This window comes from Sebastes fasciatus, chromosome 20 (assembly GCF_043250625.1).
Source record: "Sebastes fasciatus isolate fSebFas1 chromosome 20, fSebFas1.pri, whole genome shotgun sequence".
In the NCBI taxonomy this organism is placed as follows: Eukaryota; Metazoa; Chordata; class Actinopteri; order Perciformes; family Sebastidae; genus Sebastes; species Sebastes fasciatus.
Window position 1 is genome coordinate 15,799,181 of NC_133814.1, and position 17,826 is coordinate 15,817,006.

Sequence of the window (17,826 nt, forward strand, 5' to 3'; positions counted from 1 at the left end):
AAATACCTCAATTTCATCAACAGGAGTGGGAGAAGAAATCTACCACCTAGAGGGGAAACGTGGATGACCTTTGACCTCTCAAATCCACAAGTTTCTCTTGGTCTGGTCTGCTGTCCACAACAGGAACCAAGACAGTTAAATCAACATCCTCCCTTCTCTCTCTCTCTGGATCCCTTCATCCTCACCACCTCCTTGCCAAGACTATAAAGAGCCAATCAGAGAGATGCACAAGCCGTCTTCTCAAAACACCACTGGATAATCTTAGTTTCAATAACTTTCTCAAGTTGTTTTCTCCGTTTGCTAAAAGGGAGGACGTTGATGTAGTAGCATTTTTGGCCAGTCTAACAATCGTTATTGATGCACAAATGGGATGTTTTGACATTGAAAACAGCCAAACATTTGAGAACCACTGAGACAGAAAGACACCCCCCCCTCTACTAAATTGTCCATTTTGTACACTCTAGATTGTAGCTTGGTTCATTATATGCTGGTAGCCAAGATGTAAATATATTTACACCATTATTCAGCCTCATTTGGCTTGTATTGCTAGCTAAAAATGCACTTTTTATTCAAATAAAAATGTACTGACAACAATACCGGCTTGAAATGTGTTTATGAAAATGTCTCCTTTTGAATTTAACGTTACATCGGTCAGTCCAGCTTGTCTGTTGTAATAAATCGCAATGCTTTGAAATTTGCAAAAAGGACACTGGAAGCGTGCAGCATTAAAATTTAAGAGAGTAATTAGAGTCGACTCAGTCACTTCTCACTAATGAAGTAATAAAGTATTCATGAAGGGGAGTCATTTGATAATAGGATGATCACCTGGCATCGTTTCTGAAGGTTCAAAGTGTTTAAATTTTACTTTTACTTTTAATTTAAACGACTAGACATTTCTTGTACAAGTGGATTCATTCTAATATTTAAATATATATACTTTTTTTTACTAAAACTGGATTGACAAATCATGTATTATGGAAGTTTGTTTCCCTGTTCCCCAGATGTGCTACTAGTAAAGTGAAGGGTAAGTTACAAAAAACAGCCTTATTTTCTAAGTGTTGTGTAGCACTAATATAGCTAATAATAAAATACATATATACATATATTTATACAATAATTTTGCTCATTAGTGAGAGCAAACAATCATCTTTTCAACATTTGTGCCATCATTTTTTTGGCACAAATTGGATGTTTTGGTCTTGTTTGAAAGAAGGTTGTGGTTATTATACAATAGAAATAATAATACAATCATGACACAGATATAATATAATATAATATAAAAGTTTACATCTTTGAATAGACAACAGAACGATATTGAGACAATTGCAAAAAAAACAGTGAGTACAGTGACGACCCTGCAGTAGGAATACACACAGTTTGAAGGCACTTGTTGAAGTTTGAAGTGCAAGTTTAAATATTGAAAGAGTAACATTAGTATTCCCTTTACTCCATCGTGTTCCCGCAAACACCCTTGGTTTCTTGAGTGTCCGTAGGTGACTTGTGTACTTCTGTGTATAGTACGTGTGTTTACTTGTGTATCAGGCAGCATGCCTCCTGCGGTGCAGTTTGTAGTGATGCAGGAGCTCCTGGTGACTCTTCTTCTGCCTGCTCTTCTTCCTGAGACCAGCAGGCCTCGGCTGATCTCCTCTGGACGAAGGCCTGCTGCTTCCTACGGACAAATAACAGAAAAGGTACATATGCACATGCAAATAATGCTGTTGCTGCAAGGACTTTTTGGTAGCTGTGACAGTAGCAATCACAACTTTAAAACAGTCAAGTTGTGCAAGTAACAACAGTGGTCAGACAACCAGACCCAACCAAATGTATTAACCCCCTGAGACGCGCGATTCCGACCGACTTTACTGTCTTTCAGAGGCTGTAGAGGTAGATTTCTAGTAGAGGTACAATTTTAGAGCTAGAGTGAAGTTACAGATATCATATAAAACTAGAAAATCCTAAGGAATCCATTGGTACCAACCATGGTCCCTTGACCCCTGACCTCAAGATATGTGAATGAAATGAGTTCTATGGGTACCCACGAGTCTCCCCTTTACAGACTTGCCAACTTTATGATAATCACATGCAGTTTTGGGCAAAGCCATGCAGGTTTTTGAATGCAGTATAAATGTTATTTTCGCCTATTCTAAAAATGATGTGTTTGAATATTTCTGCATACTGGGGTCCCTAAACAGTCTTGGAATTGCATAAATTGGGTATCACTGTAAAGCGGAGACTCTTGTGGATCCAATGAGCCCCATTGTATTCATTTATGATGACGTTAGTCCACATAGTAGCCACTTCATTGTAGTGAGACCATTTATTTTAAAATTGACCTCACTGTATAAAATGTCCTGTTGTGACCTCTAGGATAATCACAGCCTCATGAAAATTTACATCCCCGAACTAGAGACCTCGGGCATTCAGAGGATGTATGGCAGCATCTCAAATTAATCTTCAGGTTCCCAGCTTTCAGATGATGTACACCACTTCTATGTGACATATACTGCTGACCTGCTATCTTCCCCTAAAGATCCCCTGTATCCCCCTAAAAAAAGACAAGAACAGGTCTATTGGGAGGGAGGCAGGAAGGTGGAAGTATTAATGCCACTGACTTGTTTCACAGTGTGGTCCTTCATAGCCTTGGCACTGACAGCGGAAGCTCCCTCCAGACAGTATGCAGGTCCCATCATTCATACATGGGTTGGGCTTGCACAGGTTTACCGGCTTCTTAACCTCTAATAGAAGGAAATTAATACAAATAAATCAGCCGGTTGCCATAACAATGTTCACATATATTTTGTACAGCTCCCTGAGTGTTTTCTGTCCTGAAAAAGGTTTGGTACTTTTCTGCAGTCTCACCTGAACACAGCATCTGCACCAGCACGTCCTCAGAATACTTGAGATCCTCATAAGACGACACCGCGATCATGTGTTCCTCCGATCCAGCAATCTTCAGCAGCCTCTCTTTCTGTATATCTCCGATACCGATCACAAACACCAAAACTTTATTATCTCTCATCTTCTGAGCTGGAACGACGGCGTCGTCCCCGCCCGAACCGTCCGTCACCACCACCACGGCCTTGTTGACTCCGGGCCGTGCACCTTTGGCCACCGTCAGGACGTCGGAGTGGATGTGAAGCAAAGCGGTGCCCGTCGAAGCCACTCCGCCCATGTAGTTGGCGCCGTCTACGGCCTTGAGGATGGCGGAGCCGGTCTCGTGGGTATCCAGGTTGAAGACGGTGGTGGCACTCCGGCTGTATGCCACGAGCGCCACTTGAGCAACGTCGCGGTTGATGTCGAACTGGACGGTGAGGCTGCGCACAAAGTCGCGCAGGGTGGCGAAGTTATCGGGGCTGACACCGCCTGAGGCGTCCAGGGCAAACACCAGGTCGACTGCTTGGCCCAGACAACCTGGAAAAACAAAAAAAAAGACAAAGAATTATGTTGTTAAAATATACAGACAATTAGAACTACTTGAAACAAACAAAACAGGATTTAGAAGTGGTATTTCAAGACCCTAGAAATGTCTTTTTTAAGCAAAATCCAGAGTTTATTGATCTACATGTCAGCCAGAAAAGGGAGATTTTAAAGATTAAATATTATCTTTTACGTCTTAAAAAGATTTCTTACGGAAGTGCTCTTTTTTGCTACATGATATTTGTTGCATTTCTTGGATGAGCATGCATTTCTTCCTCTCATTATTAGGTAATAAGTAGTCAGTGAGTACCTTGTGTGTCCACACTGCAGATCTTAGCCTTGAGCTCAGGGATCTTGGCACTGAACTCCGGTGGTCTGTAGGTGATTGTCCTCTGGGGATTCCCTGTGATATTATTCAGTTGTCCCCTTAAGTGGTCTGGTCCCACCCCTACCAGGAAGATCTCTCTGTCTCGTGCGTATTTAGAGGGCTCCACCACCTCATCGACAGCACGAGTGGCCGTGAGCAGCACCACCACGTGGGGCAGGTCGTCCGTGACGTCCGCAAAGACCGGCGCGCTCACGAAGCCGTGACGTGTGACGTAATGGAGCGCCTGGCCTGTCAGGGTCTCTCCACCGATTGGCTGAAGTGCCTCCACGGCCTTGAGCAGACCCCTCAGGTCCCTTCTGAACTTGTCCACCGGGATCTCGACTCTGGTCTCTCCTCCGAACACCGCCAGGCCGACTTTACTGGGGCTGTCGGACCCGATCACGGTGCGCAGGAAGCGCTTTAAGAAGGACTTGAGGCGGAGGAAGCCTTCCAAGGTGAGCGTGGCGGAGCCCTCCACCAGGAACAGCAAGTCTACGGCGCAGTCCAGAGATAATGCAGGAGCTGAGGAGGGATGGAGGAGGCAAGTTAGTTCATTGGAGAGAGTGGGGCGATGCTGATATCTCAGTAAGTTTTGAGGACAGTGTACAGACCACAGTGTGGGTCTCCTCCATAGCCAGGTGGACACACGCAGTGGTAACCCTCTGGACCTTCTGATACACATGTTCCACCGTTCAGACAGGGCTGAGAGTCGCAGGGGTCTACAAGTATAGTGGAGAAAGAATGGCAGGATGTTACACAAATACACATCATCTCAAAGAGAGAAAAAGAACAGTGTTGTTACCTGGACAGATGGTGCGATGGCAGACCGTCTGGTGTCTCTTGTACATCTTGTTGTACCTGCAACACAAAACACACTTGTTTTTTCAGGTTGAAAATGAATCAAAAATGTGTATTTTGCGAGGAATCATTTATTTTTCCATTTTCAAATTGGCTGTTTTGGCAGCTCTGAGACGTAAATACAAACATTAGGCCTTGCCTATCGGTTAATACAAGGCATTATAAATTGACCTTTATTGATTTGACACTGTATTTCTTCCTAGCTGGATGCAATGCGAAAGAGCGAGCACACAACAGATTGTTTTACTTTTTCCCAATGAAGATGTCCTCCTAACCTGCTCCGTGCGTCAGCGAACAGGCAAAGTGACATGTCGCTTGTTTGGAAAAACGCTTGCCCTGGCTCTATTTATGCAAAGTTTCCCGCACCTCCAACCCATTTTCACTGTTCAAAGTCGATGCTGACAGTAACTGACAGTTAATCCATATCATGATCTCTATGTAATAGACAGTGACATCGCTGGTATTATATCGGGACTATTTTTCCCCGCTTCATTCGCCAGAGTTTGCTCTGTCGCTGTATGTTAGGAAGAAGGTGAGAGGTGTTACAGTATGTTTAGGTATGTTTGTTAAGGGAATAACATTGTTTTTTTCATGCACTGGTATGAGAATTTTTGGGCTATTTTTGCTTCTTTCAGACTAGTGGAGAGAAAACACACATTTAGGTGTTTATTTTACTACACTTTGTCTATTTGCATCTCCAGATTTCTCCTAAATTCACCATAAGTTACTATTAGATAATGCCCATATTTAAACATAACATGTCAGAAAACTTGTATTACACAGAATAATTGTCTTAATGTAAGTTATCAACTGGGGAAGTTTCATGGTGACATATATTAGTTAATTTTTTCCCCCTATTTACCTTGGATGTCTCCCCTTACCTGTGAGTCTTTGTTTACATCACTATATACAGTACAGACCCATTTTACAGTATTGTACTAGCAGCAGTCCTCCACTTTGTGCTGCATCTAAAAATGCTTACATTTAGCTTTTTGGAAAACAAAGTGCTGGGAAGTTTAGTGTATTCATGAGAACAACAAAAAGATTTGGAAGATCAAACGTTAAGTTGTGATGTTTCTTTAAACAGTGAGCTTTCTACGGCCATTTCACTGCGGTGGAGGTTCTGACAGAATTATACTTGTTGTTATTAACACCCCTCACACTGCACTGACACAGCAACATTAACAGATGGGAGTTGCCCTGCTGAACAACCACAGTCTTGTGGTTCATTGAGGAATGAAATGTTTGGATTGTTTTTCCTCAGTCTGACCCAGAATGACACCAGCACTGTTCTTCATCATCATAAACCGGTTTCTGTGGCCTCTTCAACAGCTGCCAGACACTTCTACTGATCCATCATTCCTACCCAAATATCTCATGGTGATTTACAGGAAAGTTTGAATTATACAATTACACAGAAATTTTGATTTTGACATAACATTGTAGCTATTAAAATGCTGTAAGTGAAAAGGGGGGTTTTCTCTAGTAAAAGTGAAGGAATTCATCTTCTCATAAAGATAAGAACAATTCCATTATTCATGCATGTGTGTCTACACTTGCCTGTAGAATGGACAGAGAGACGTGTATGTGGAATATCCCTTGGAGCCTTTCCAACACATGTAATTCCCCTGCAGCTCTTTCACCGTCTCCAGTGTTTTCCTCTCACAGGGAAACAACTCCACCTGGCAGCCTTTGGGAACAGGACAGGACGACAGGGTAGGGACCGGTGGGGATATGAGGTGGGGACAAGAATTGGAAGGATTCAGGGAGAGGAACACAAATTAAGCCGAGGAATTAAGCGAGGGAGAGGGCAGTTATAATTTTCCTCCAGTGAATCCCACCTGCAGGTGTGGCGTTGCAGACAGATAAGGCGGTCAGTGTGGTGTACAGGCCGTTGACAGCATCGTGGAAATGCTCTGCGAAGAAGACGTGGCTCTCCATCGGCTCACTGGCCAAAGCATGCAGCTCTTCCCACCTGGAAAACACTTTTTTAGAGACTGCACTGCAAACAGAAATTAGTGGTTTAATGTATTATTATTGGCAATGATCATTAACATACCTGGGGTAGCGGATGCCCACGGCGAACAAGACCACGCCCGTCTCTTTGAGCTGTGCAGCCGCCTGCGCCACGTTGCCCTGAGACCTCCCATCTGATAAGAGGATGGCGATCCGAGCTGCAGCGGAGGAGTTACGGCCGCCTGGGAAACCCTTCCTCAGCACGTACTTTAGAACCAGGCCTGTCTGGGTGCTGCCTCCCCTGGGAGTTCAGAGTTTGGAGTAGTGTTATTGTCAGAACAAAACTGAAACAGAACAATTAGAGAATGTGTTCTGGGACTACAGAAGCCAGTAGAGTTAATAATCTACCGCATATCACCGCCAAAGTAAACCACATTCCTCTTTTGGTTCTTGGACTAAAAATGTACAAGGAATAGTCTGAGTGTGTTGTCTAAAGTTTCATCACCCCAGGGCTCAGGGAACCCATTTAAAATCCGTTAGATTTTTTTCTCCAAAAAGACATAAATGTCAGTCAGAGCCGGAGCCTCTTTCAATCTCACCACTAGACACAAAGAAACAGATTCACAGTGTCTCATGATTGATTGCTTGGAGTGCTGAAGCTACAAAACAATATAGTGAAACGTTCAAAGGCCTTCAGGCATGATTAAATGATCTTGGCTCCCTTGAACAGATTTATGTCAACAACAGAAGGTTTCTTAGCATAGGCCTACACGTGCAGATTAAAATGCAGCTCTTTTACGCTCCGCAATACATGTTACAAAACACCAAACTGTACACATGTAGTTGCATCTTAGACACTCAAAAATACTTGTTTGAACTGTAGTAATCTTATACAACAATGCTGGATACAGAAGAAGGAGAAGTGGGTAATAGGTTTTTTTATTTGATGCTTAGCTTTTGCAGCGATTGTTTATAGTTTTTAATCACATTTCAAACTTTACAATACATCTTTTTCCTCAAGGCTTATGGATTATATTCTTTAAAAAGCAACTTTAGCACAGACACATTTTTAAAGGCTCTTGTATTGGCCATGTTTTTCTTTTTTTCTGCATTCCTTTATAATCATGATTATTATTATTTTAATGAATTTCAATTTATTTCACTCACTATTTACTTCTTCTTCTTCTTCTTCTTCTTCTTCTTCTTCTTATTATTATTATTATTATTATTATTATTTCTTTGGCTGTTTCTTTTTGCTTTTATTTAATTTTTTATTAAATTAAATTAAATTAATTTTTTCTCCTCACATAAAAATATTGTTTTTGCTTTTATGATGATTATATCACGGCATGTTCTTTGTCTTATTCATTGACATTGAAAGATGCAATAATTTTGTAGTCTCTTGCACACATTTTATGTTAAACGACTTACTGCAATACTGTCATTGTCATATTTAAACTTGCACGTTATTTGTATTTTTGGTCATATTGTTGGTCAGGAGTAGAGTAAAATATTGCAAAGTAGGAGTCTCATAGTATAGAATAGTATTGCATACAGCTACATTATACTGCTACATGGTGCTAGTTTGATTTGAGGCAATGTGACAGCTAATGAGTTCAAAACGCGGCTGGCCATTTCAAACCAGATGGCAGGTCAAAATGTTACTTCCAAACTGTGAACACCACACACACACACACACACTTGGCCAAGTTACCATCCTCTTTCTCGGCTTATGCACTTATCCAATATCCAGTGACCACCTGTGGTGTAGCCCTCTAATCTGAAATTAATTTGTTTTCCTTTCCAGGGAGCATTTGGATTACTTCTGAATGTGTGTATACGTATATGTGTGTGTTTTGCTTTCCACACAAGTTTGAAGTAAATCCAGTCCAGATCATGTAACTTGTCAAACATATAAATAAACCTTTGTGAACCCAATTCCCACCCATCTCGGATAAAGACTCGTATGAAATTGAACACTTGTCCCAACGACTTTGTTGCTCTTTGAAAAAAATATTTTTTTTAATAAACACCATAACACAATATTTCTTTTCACGGTTATGTCCTCAAATTTACATTTCTGCTCATCTCTCCATGCGTTGACCAAAGATGAGCAGATACACAGATAGGTAAAGTCGGGACTTCTTTCAGTTGAGAAAAATGTCTAAAAAAATGAAATTAAAATTTCACCCTGAATGTCAAAGATGATAATGAAAGTTCGTCCTTGACCTTGGGAACACAAATCTGTGATACAATAACCACTCAAGGTTCACTTACTAGCTTTTTTTTTAAGGCTTTCAATCATATTTCACGGCCTTGACGAGTGAATGGAGCTTGATCAGGTGTCATCAACATAAAACAATGAAAAAACTCTTTCAGCTTGTTTCATTTGTTAAATAACTGTAAGAGCTTAATTTTGACTTTATGAATTACATATGTGCTTGTATATCATCTACATTCTTTCAGTCATATCGCTTCAGCAGTATAAAAATGCCATCCTGCCACCCACTCCAAATCACGCTATTATAAAGTCTTTTTGCATCCCAACACTTGATTTGTCTGAGGGTGAAATGTGAGGAGAAACACACCTGTAAGAAATCTTCTTCATGTGCTTCTGCAGCTCTGGTTTGGTGGTGTACGAGTCCAAGGCGAACTCCAGCCGGGGAGTGGAACCAAACTGGATCAAGCCGACTCGCACCTGGACGAGGGTGGGAGAGAACATGAATAATGATTGAGGGAGAGAGAGAGAGAGACACAAAAGAACAGAGAGAAAACAAACCTTGTCAGGTCTGATGTCTAGTGCTTGACAGAGCTTGATTGCGTAGTGTTTGGACCTCTCAAAGCTGCCCTTCCCCACACTGTAAGAACCATCCAGGAGGAAGAGGATATCCATGGCTGCTGAGCACTGCATCACTTCCCACGGAAACACACACACATACAGTTAAACACACTAGGTATCTAGACGTAGGTCCAAACTCATTCATTGGTTATTCACTCATCCTGGTTAGAGGTCAAATGGGTTGTAGCAGATGAAAGTAATACTTTGACATAATAAGAGAAAAACAGCTGAGAATGCCAGAGCTCATTTATATTCTCCCAGGAGCACACTTACAAAACCATCACCGAGCAAAAAAGCATGTTTGTACTCGCTGCTGGTGTCATAAATAATCAGCAGTGTTGCTGCTGTAATGTGAGAATGAACAGCTGATCATGAAGCCGTTAGAGAGAGTGAGCTGTCACCTCCAAAACACTTTCATGTGTGACACAGACACCAGACTTAAGACCACCCACCACCTCAAAAGTATTACTCCAAAGTCTTGTCACTCTACTAGCTATTTATTAGCTACTTTACGACAACTTAACTGCATCATACATCATGTTTTGTGTGACTGTCAACAGATTAATCTTCACTCTACTCACTTTCTCCAGCTGAGTTGATCTTTACGATGTTCTCATGGCTGGTCTGGATCTCCTGCACGGAGGTGCCCTGCTGGACTAGGAGGGACAAACAACACAGAGGTCAATCAAATATCCACGCATATTTACACAGTATTATGCACGTTGTGTTAACATTTAACATTTAGATACGATAGATTTAGGTCGATATAACCATCAATGTGCAACGAAACCCGACAACATACAGAGGACAGGTGATGTTTTTTTCAAGAATAACATTAAAGAAACATAATTCATTACACACAAAATTGGTTTGTAAATGTGCCTGAACATGAGGTTTTGCCTTTAAAAACCTTCACTACAGTCTTCATAAGTAAAATTAAATAATAAATGAGATGCTCTCCCTGAAGCCAATACAGTTCGCTGACTCCCACTTGACCCTCTGCGACGGATAATTGAGTATTCAAAGCTAATGTGAGTGGACAAGTGAAGAAAACCATTCTTTTGGTCCATTCACTGAAAGGACGTCGCTCTATTCACGCACACGTACGGCCCAGAGAGGAGCGAGGGGCATGTGATTTCCTGTTCAGAAAAACCCATGTGAACACGCCTTGTTGTCCCTGGTAACCCCCAACGGGTCACAGAGGCATTTGTCCGGCGCGGAGACGGAGGCGCTTGAGTGGTTTTACAGGCATCTCCAGTATTAAACAGATTCCACTCTGTGAATAGCGCAGACCTTCTCTCCAAATCACAATACGGAGAGAAATTGTCAGTTTGTTCCGTCAACTAAAGCTTCAGGCTGTCCGCCTCATGATGATTTAGCGCCTGCTAATCAGCTGGTGAAGGTGAAGAAGGACAGAAGCATCAAGGAAAGGTTCCATGTACAAAAGTTCAATAGAAACATGTCTGGCATGTCTGGGAATTTAGTGCCAACATTGACTTTTGTCCTCCTCTGCTCATCTCTCTGTCACTCGGCAGAGAAATATGGCACAGGTTGACATGGCATGTTTCTTTTTCGGAAAAAGGTAACCCATTACATCAGTAATAACAATGACAGTAATTACATTAAAAGATTAATTCTGAAAAACTAGTGGTTTATGTGTCATAAGGAATAGGCCTTTTTCATTATACAAATATCAACAAAAAGATTATTTCACTAAAATTTAAATTAGCTAGGATTATGTATGACTAAAAAAACATCACCTGAAAGAAGGCTGCAACTGACAATTATTTTCACTATTGATAATCTTTAAAAAAATAAATCTTTTTTCACATTTTGACTTGTCACAGTAAGAACAACACAAGTGTAAATAATGAAATGAATGACGGCTGAATCCATTTAGCTGATTTCAGGGTCCAGGTATCTACATGCTGGCTCACTGCTGCTCTCACTGGAACACTTGAATATAACAGAGCCATCGTTAGTGTTATTAGTAACACCTGTGCTTTTCCAACTTTGACAAGTCAAAAATGTCTGTTGTGAGAAAAGCCTATTAATCTGAGTGGTCTCCGGGCCACAAGCTTTTTTTAAACAGCCAACAGCCTGAGGGCCACATATTCCAAGCTTCCAGAAAGGCTTCTTGACGGCCACCGGCAAGGCATCAAAGTAGCACCAAGGAGAAAGTCTCGTCTTCGTTGACAATACTTAAATAGTAAAAAGCAATTCACTGTTTTATTGTTAAAGCTTCTGAACACCCACACAGGTGTTTTTCAGTTAATCTGGCTGATTAGACCTCTGCTCAGGACTGTGTAGGCGTGTTAATAGACTAATTGAGTGACATCTTCCTGAGTCTCCTCTTAGCTTTGTAGCACCTGTTGGGCGGGACTAATGACACCTTTATCACTCTTATTGGTAGATAAAAATGTGTCTTGAGTGAATTTCCATCAAAGCTCTGGTCCACCGTCAAACAGAGCAGAGGTCTATTCAGCCAGAATAACTGAAAACACCTTTATGTTGATGTAATTTGTACCAAAAGGTCTTTTTATTTCAGAGAATATAGTGCTCTTCTTTCCATAAAGTCCTCCGTCATCAATTCATTGGAGGAAAGGAGCAAACTGCATGAGGTCAGGGAATGTTACAGAAAAGTACCACCTGCAACCCAGAGGACTTCGCTCCCACCTTTTCTCTATCCTGACCCTTTCATCTGACCCTAATTCCAACGTCAGTCCAGCCCTGACAGTGAAAGTTTCGGGTCTTGGCGAGCTGCTTTCTCATTGTCAGCGGAGGCCCCACTGCTCTGAACAAAAAGTCTGTCTGTTCGGCCAAACGCCTCTAGTAAAATGACTTGTGTATCTTTAATGTCTGTGAATGAAAACATAGCGGGGAAATCAGGAGCTAGTTAATGAGCAAGAATCCTCAGGCGGAGGAGTCAATTTTATAATTGGTATTACTCCCATCATAGTCTGGGAGATATAAGGAATATTCCCTTGAAATTGGAGTTAAAAAAACTAGGATCAGCTCCTACCTATCTGGGAAATTGAACTTGACAGGCTGGATTACATGGATATCTAGCTGGTGAAGCACTGCAACATGTTATCTGTGCTGTCAGCACAGCAGGCAAAAAGGGGGGGCGTCTTGACAAGGTGAAACAGCCTGGTTTGCTCAAGTTCAAAGTCTTAAAATGACCAGTAATAAATACTTCAGATGGTGCTAAAGCTGTCATTTTTGAAAACAACTCAAGATTATATTGCCCCACGACTCCCGCCTCTCCCCTCAGGCAAATACCGACACTCCGGTCCGAGAGAACTACTGACGATACGCTATATAAAAAGCGATGCAAAAATTTGACTTGTCTGGAAACAAGCAGCATTTTAAGCACAAGAAGATAATGGGAATTCTTCAGCAACTGGGGAACTTGACAGGTTTAAGTAGTAAAATATCTTGTAAAGAATCTCAGGTTGACCAGAAGAGCATCAGAAAAGTATCGTACATATTCCACCACCTGCTGCTCACAAATGCCAACACACTGAAAGACACTGAATGACTGAAAGGTTGTGTATTGTCACATTTTGTATATTTACTGTATGCTCCAAATGGTTTTTAATTGACCAAACATTAGGAATTCTATTCTATTCCAAAACTGTACTTATTACTTACTTAACAGTCCTTGATCCAAGGACTCTGAATACCAGAGAGGTGAAGAAGGCAACTCGTTAACTGAAACTGAATGCATAACTTTAATAAAAACCAATCAACCAACCTTGAAGAAGCAGCAGCAGCGCTAAGAGGAGGGAGAGATGGATATCAGGGTGCATTTTCGAGAGACCTGGAATGATAAACAAGCACACACTTAGCAAAAAAGAAAAAAGAAACCAAATACACCAAAGAGCAGAGGAGAGATTGTTTGAGAGATTGTGAGACAGGAGTGTGCACAGCGGTGGTTCCCAACCTTATGTCACCTTAAAAATGAAGCAATATATGTTTTCAGTTTGGATGCTTGTTTTTGTATTTTTCTCTGGAAGTCTTGTACAGGGAGGAAAGCTATAATGACAGGAGAGAAGAGGTCGCTGTAGTAGTAACCTGCCTCAAGGACTTTGAGTACACCCTCAACATGTTTTCACAGCTCAGTGTGGGTCGAGCCCTGACTGACAGCTACCATAGAGGAACACCAGGAGGTTAAGTGCTACTATATCTATTAAGAGTTCTACACAACAGAATGATTTGGTTATTATTCCCCACAGGCCAATCAAATTGTGGGGAGAAATATGTCAATTTGTTCAACAGCAAGTTTCACACATTTTACCACAATTGCACAAGTCAGTGTTTGTAAAACAGCGTGCAAAAAGGAACCCTCCCTCCATCAACTAAGCCCACTGGTGTGTACCAAAACACACTCCACTGTACAAAGGTGTCCACACACACAGACACACAACACGTGGACCATTCTGTATTTCGTCTGGGTCGGAAAGATAAGCAATATCTTCTTTTGATGTGTGTGTGTGGTGAGGAAGCCGATAAGAATGCTTTTAACAGTCAGTCAGTGTGTTCAACTGGAAAGTGGGTTTCCAGTGTGTGGGATTCATTCTGCAATCACACAAACGGAACACCACATTATTAAAGAAAGGGCCATAATATATGCCTTATTTTCCCATAAATATAAATGTTAAGGATCAGGAACTCACAGCATCCGAGTTTCTATAAAGAAAATCATTCAAATGATTAATTCATACACCGAGTTAGCGGTTCATACGACACACCTCTACAATTTAATCCTATCTGTGAAAACTATGACGTAACATTTTTGTTGACGCTGTCGAAAAGCTTTTGATTCAACTTCATGGTCATCTTTGGTGTACTGGATTCCATTAAAGAAGGCTATATTGACATGTGTTTTAAATATGTTGTATGCGAGCATGGGTGGAAAGAAAACGGTTCAATATGTACACAAAAGTATGGCCTCAAAAATGTTCTCACAGTGGCAACAAAAGCTATTAAAACTAAAACAACTATTTATCTGGCGTCACAAAGATAGGACTTAATGCAAGGCTGTTATATTAAATGGCATTCAATCCCATAGGTGTATCTGATTAACTGTTAATTGAGTGAACATCTAAATCAAGGATTAACAACCCAACCTGCCGCTTTCTGTATGTTCATTGCTGGGTACACATCAGAAGTTGAGGAGCTGCAGCAGATAAGGTTTGATTAACTCTGGCTGCTGATAAGCTCGGCCATAGTATCCTGTGTGTGTGTGTGTGTGTGTGTGTGTGTGTGTGTTGGGGTGGGTTTAAGAGGACGGACGTGCCAGAGAAACCCCCCCACCCTTACAGGTACAGCTGTGTGTATTTCCGAGACAGAGATAGAATTGTGTGCAGGCCGAAGCCTCTCTTTAAGAGGAGTCTGTGTGTCTGCGATACGGATCTGCAGGGCTGACATGCAGCGGCTGTCTGAGGAGCCGCGGGGCTGATAAACATCACCGCAGGGCTATTGATGCTCTATTTGTGCACTCGCTGGTACGTCACGAGGACAAGAGAGTTCATTACTGCCAAGGGACACACACACACACACACACACACACTTGTAGGAGGAAGCAGTCATGCATGCCTACATTTAAAACACACACACACACACACACGTGCACTGAACACACCTGTCTCAAAATTGGCTCCCTCTTCACAAGCATTCTTCTGGATCCCTCCACCCCTCATCTTGCTGCCTGTCACTGAACACCTCTATGCTCTGTCTGGCTGGCTGGAAGTTTGGTCCTAGCTAAACTTAAAAAAGTCCTGTCTCGCTTTCGGGACTCAAAATGCATCACTTGAAAATCTAAATAAATGCCACAGCAGGGAGTTTGTGAGGTAAAAGTTCAGTGATTTCTGACAGGAGATGGTTAATACTTTGGGCTATCTGTCCTTATCTACAGGAGACATTCCTAAAAATGTAACCACCTTAAAAAAAAGAGGAAGGCCTAAGCTCACGGATGTGCCGTCTGCTTTGGATTGTCTGGCAGGTTGGAAAGTGCCTCCGCTCTGTAGGTCTATAATTAGAAAGGAGTGCTAGTTTTTGGACCAACTTCATACAAAAATCCCCAGATCTCCTAACCTGTACTTGGAGATGTAAACATCCTAACAGTTTCGAGGTGAGTCACTTTTAAAAACAACTGAAGAACAAACGTGGAAACTTTTCCACAATGTGACATCCGTGTGATTAAAAGCCACAACGAACTATAATTCAAAATGTCCTGGTATGCATTTAGGCATGGGAATGTGTTGCACGAGTAAGCTGGCAACCACACACAGAGGTCTTCAGTGGGTATTTACATCTCTCAAACTACAAGGAAACTGAATTAAAAAACACAATCTAATGTAATAAAACTGCACAGTAACTTTAGGTGGTGGCCCATTCTCACTTGATCAATAATCATGTCTGCAATTTACATTACAACACCCCAAATTAAAAGATTTGTGCGCAGATATTGAAAACAAAGTCATGCACACTCCGTGTCTTGCTTTTACGAACCTGAGCTACCATTTTCAAGATGAAATATCTACAAAAAACCTACATGTTTGTTTTCGTTGCAGCTTAAATTATAGCCCGTTATCTTCCAAACATCTGGACACTCTTAAATGTGTCAAGGGTCGCGGCCGGTTTAAGATGGGGCCAGAGGTTATGACCCCGACATGCAACAGTAGAAGATGTTTACTCAAGAAGCCAAAGTGACGCCCGTCAGCCGACTTAAGTTGCTACTAAGGAGGAAGATGGGAGTTTAAGAAAAGCTCGTCTACCTGTGTCTGTGTCTCTACCTATCTGTAACTTGTCTGTTTATTTGTTAATTCTGCTTTCCTTTACTTCTTTTTCTCTCTTTAGGGGAAGTTAAATCTGTTTTCACAGACAAAAGCGACGCTGAAATAAAAGGCATTCTTTCGTCAGAAGTTGTCCAATTCGGCCAAGATCATGAAAAGAAAAGAAATTTAATACTCCTCCGATTTACAACTCACAAAGACATTTAGATTTTTTGTTCTTTGCTACACACACATTTGTTTCCAAATTTGTTAAGACCATTATTTTTTTTTTTATTATTGGCCTATGTATTTTATTATTTTAAGTTGACTTTAAGTTTTCTGTAAACATTACATGTTTTTAATGTACAATATGTTCAATCTGTTTGTAAAAGAGATACTGCATTTTTTATTTGCCTCTGTCCATTATTTTATTTGATATACCATTGTACACTATAAAATAGTAGGTATGTTACAAATACCATGGCACAAGTACTATGGTATTTTGACATTGCCATGGTGTATTTAACATGGTATTTTTGATAGTGCCATGGTGCATCATGGTATATTTAACATACTATGGTATTTTTGATAGTACCACAGTATTTTTTTTTAATAGTATCATGGTACATACACCATGATATATCTGACAGTACCAAAGTACTTGTACCATGGTCAAACTTCTTATGGGTTTGTTGCTTTCAGACCTGCTATTGTTGGTGTAGTTAGCTCCAGCTTTCTTACAGACTTATATTTTAGACTAGACTACACTCATATACTACCAATTTTATAGCCTGTAGACATTTTTAAAACTTGACAACCTTTGTATTTCCTGTTACAGTAGTTGTTAATGTAGTATCTGATAGGAAGTAAACTTGGACTAAAGCAGTTGCCCCAGCAACAAAATGGCAATCAATATGTCCAAATATGACTTCCATCACATTTCTTCCAATTAAAAAATGCATTAAATTGTACGACAATCCGTAGATGCACGGCTACTTTGCAAAACTTTGCAGTAATATTTTCACTTGTTTTAATAGAAGCCTGTTTAAAATCATTAGTAGACACCCCAAAATAAAAGTCTAGTAGTCCATCCAAGGCTGACACGCTGCGCTCCAGCAGGTTCAGTCCTGTAGTAAACATTCAAGCTCTGCAGCTTTATCTCAATGAGCGACTAAATATGTTCCCTTACCATGCGGTGCTCGATGTTAACAATCCTTATTTATCTCTATCAGGCAGCAGCAGTCCTCACCGGCTCCTCCACACCTCTTGGTTTCCGCACTGGTCTGATCCTCTGGAGCTCCAGACAGGAGGAGAGCAGCGACCCCACCTCCTCGCCATGCCCACCTCTGATGTACCTGCACCGGTAGAGCCTCGTTAAAGTCCTCCTCTCATCTCATCCAGCAGAGGAGCAGCATGGAGACGCACTGGAAACACACATCCCAATGCTACTACTGTTAGAACTTCTTCATCTCCCTAGAGAATGCATCTCCTGCCATTTATATTTACTACAGTATGTGTATTTTTATGTTACTGAGCATATTGCCTCAAGTTTATTTTATGAAGTATACTTAAGTTCAAGTATACATTTCCCAAGTATATTTTATGTAGTA

The 17,826-nt window shown here is 41.1% G+C and overlaps 2 protein-coding genes across 5 annotated transcripts in view; one reads left to right on the plus strand and one right to left on the minus strand.

Moving 5' to 3' along the window:
- Positions 1-596, plus strand: part of afap1l2 (actin filament associated protein 1-like 2) — a 42,590-nt gene extending 41,994 nt beyond the window's left edge. For all 3 annotated transcript variants that reach the window (XM_074619224.1, XM_074619225.1, XM_074619226.1), the window contains one exon: positions 24-596. In XM_074619224.1, coding sequence (XP_074475325.1) covers positions 24-50 — 27 coding nt within the window. In that variant the 3' untranslated portion in view covers positions 51-596. The remainder of the gene's footprint in view (positions 1-23) is intronic.
- On the minus strand, positions 597-17,651 carry vwa2 (von Willebrand factor A domain containing 2). 2 transcript variants are annotated; one of them, XM_074619227.1, is made up of 15 exons: positions 17,406-17,651; positions 13,384-13,475; positions 13,195-13,260; positions 10,019-10,093; positions 9,378-9,511; positions 9,187-9,296; positions 6,702-6,899; positions 6,484-6,617; positions 6,203-6,332; positions 4,587-4,642; positions 4,396-4,503; positions 3,728-4,306; positions 2,860-3,411; positions 2,613-2,735; positions 597-1,669 (listed from the first exon to the last, which is right to left on the minus strand). In XM_074619227.1, exons 3-15 carry the CDS (start codon positions 13,247-13,249, stop codon positions 1,539-1,541), a joined length of 2,385 nt encoding a protein of 794 aa, XP_074475328.1. In that variant the 5' UTR covers positions 13,250-13,260; positions 13,384-13,475; positions 17,406-17,651; the 3' UTR covers positions 597-1,538. The 2 variants fall into 2 exon arrangements, with proteins under 2 accessions (XP_074475328.1, XP_074475329.1); XM_074619228.1 differs by lacking the exon at positions 13,384-13,475.
- Between the last annotated feature and the right edge of the window lie 175 nt (positions 17,652-17,826).

Coding starts and splice junctions, on each gene's coding strand:
- vwa2 (XM_074619228.1), bottom strand. CDS start 13,249: ATGCACCCTGATATCCATCTCTCCCTCCTCTTAGCGCTGCTGCTGCTT. Junction 4,504..4,586: donor CCATCGCACCATCTGTCCAG/GTAACAACACTG, acceptor CTATACTTGTAG/ACCCCTGCGACTCTCAGCCC. Junction 2,736..2,859: donor GGTGCAGATGCTGTGTTCAG/GTGAGACTGCAG, acceptor TCCTTCTATTAG/AGGTTAAGAAGCCGGTAAAC.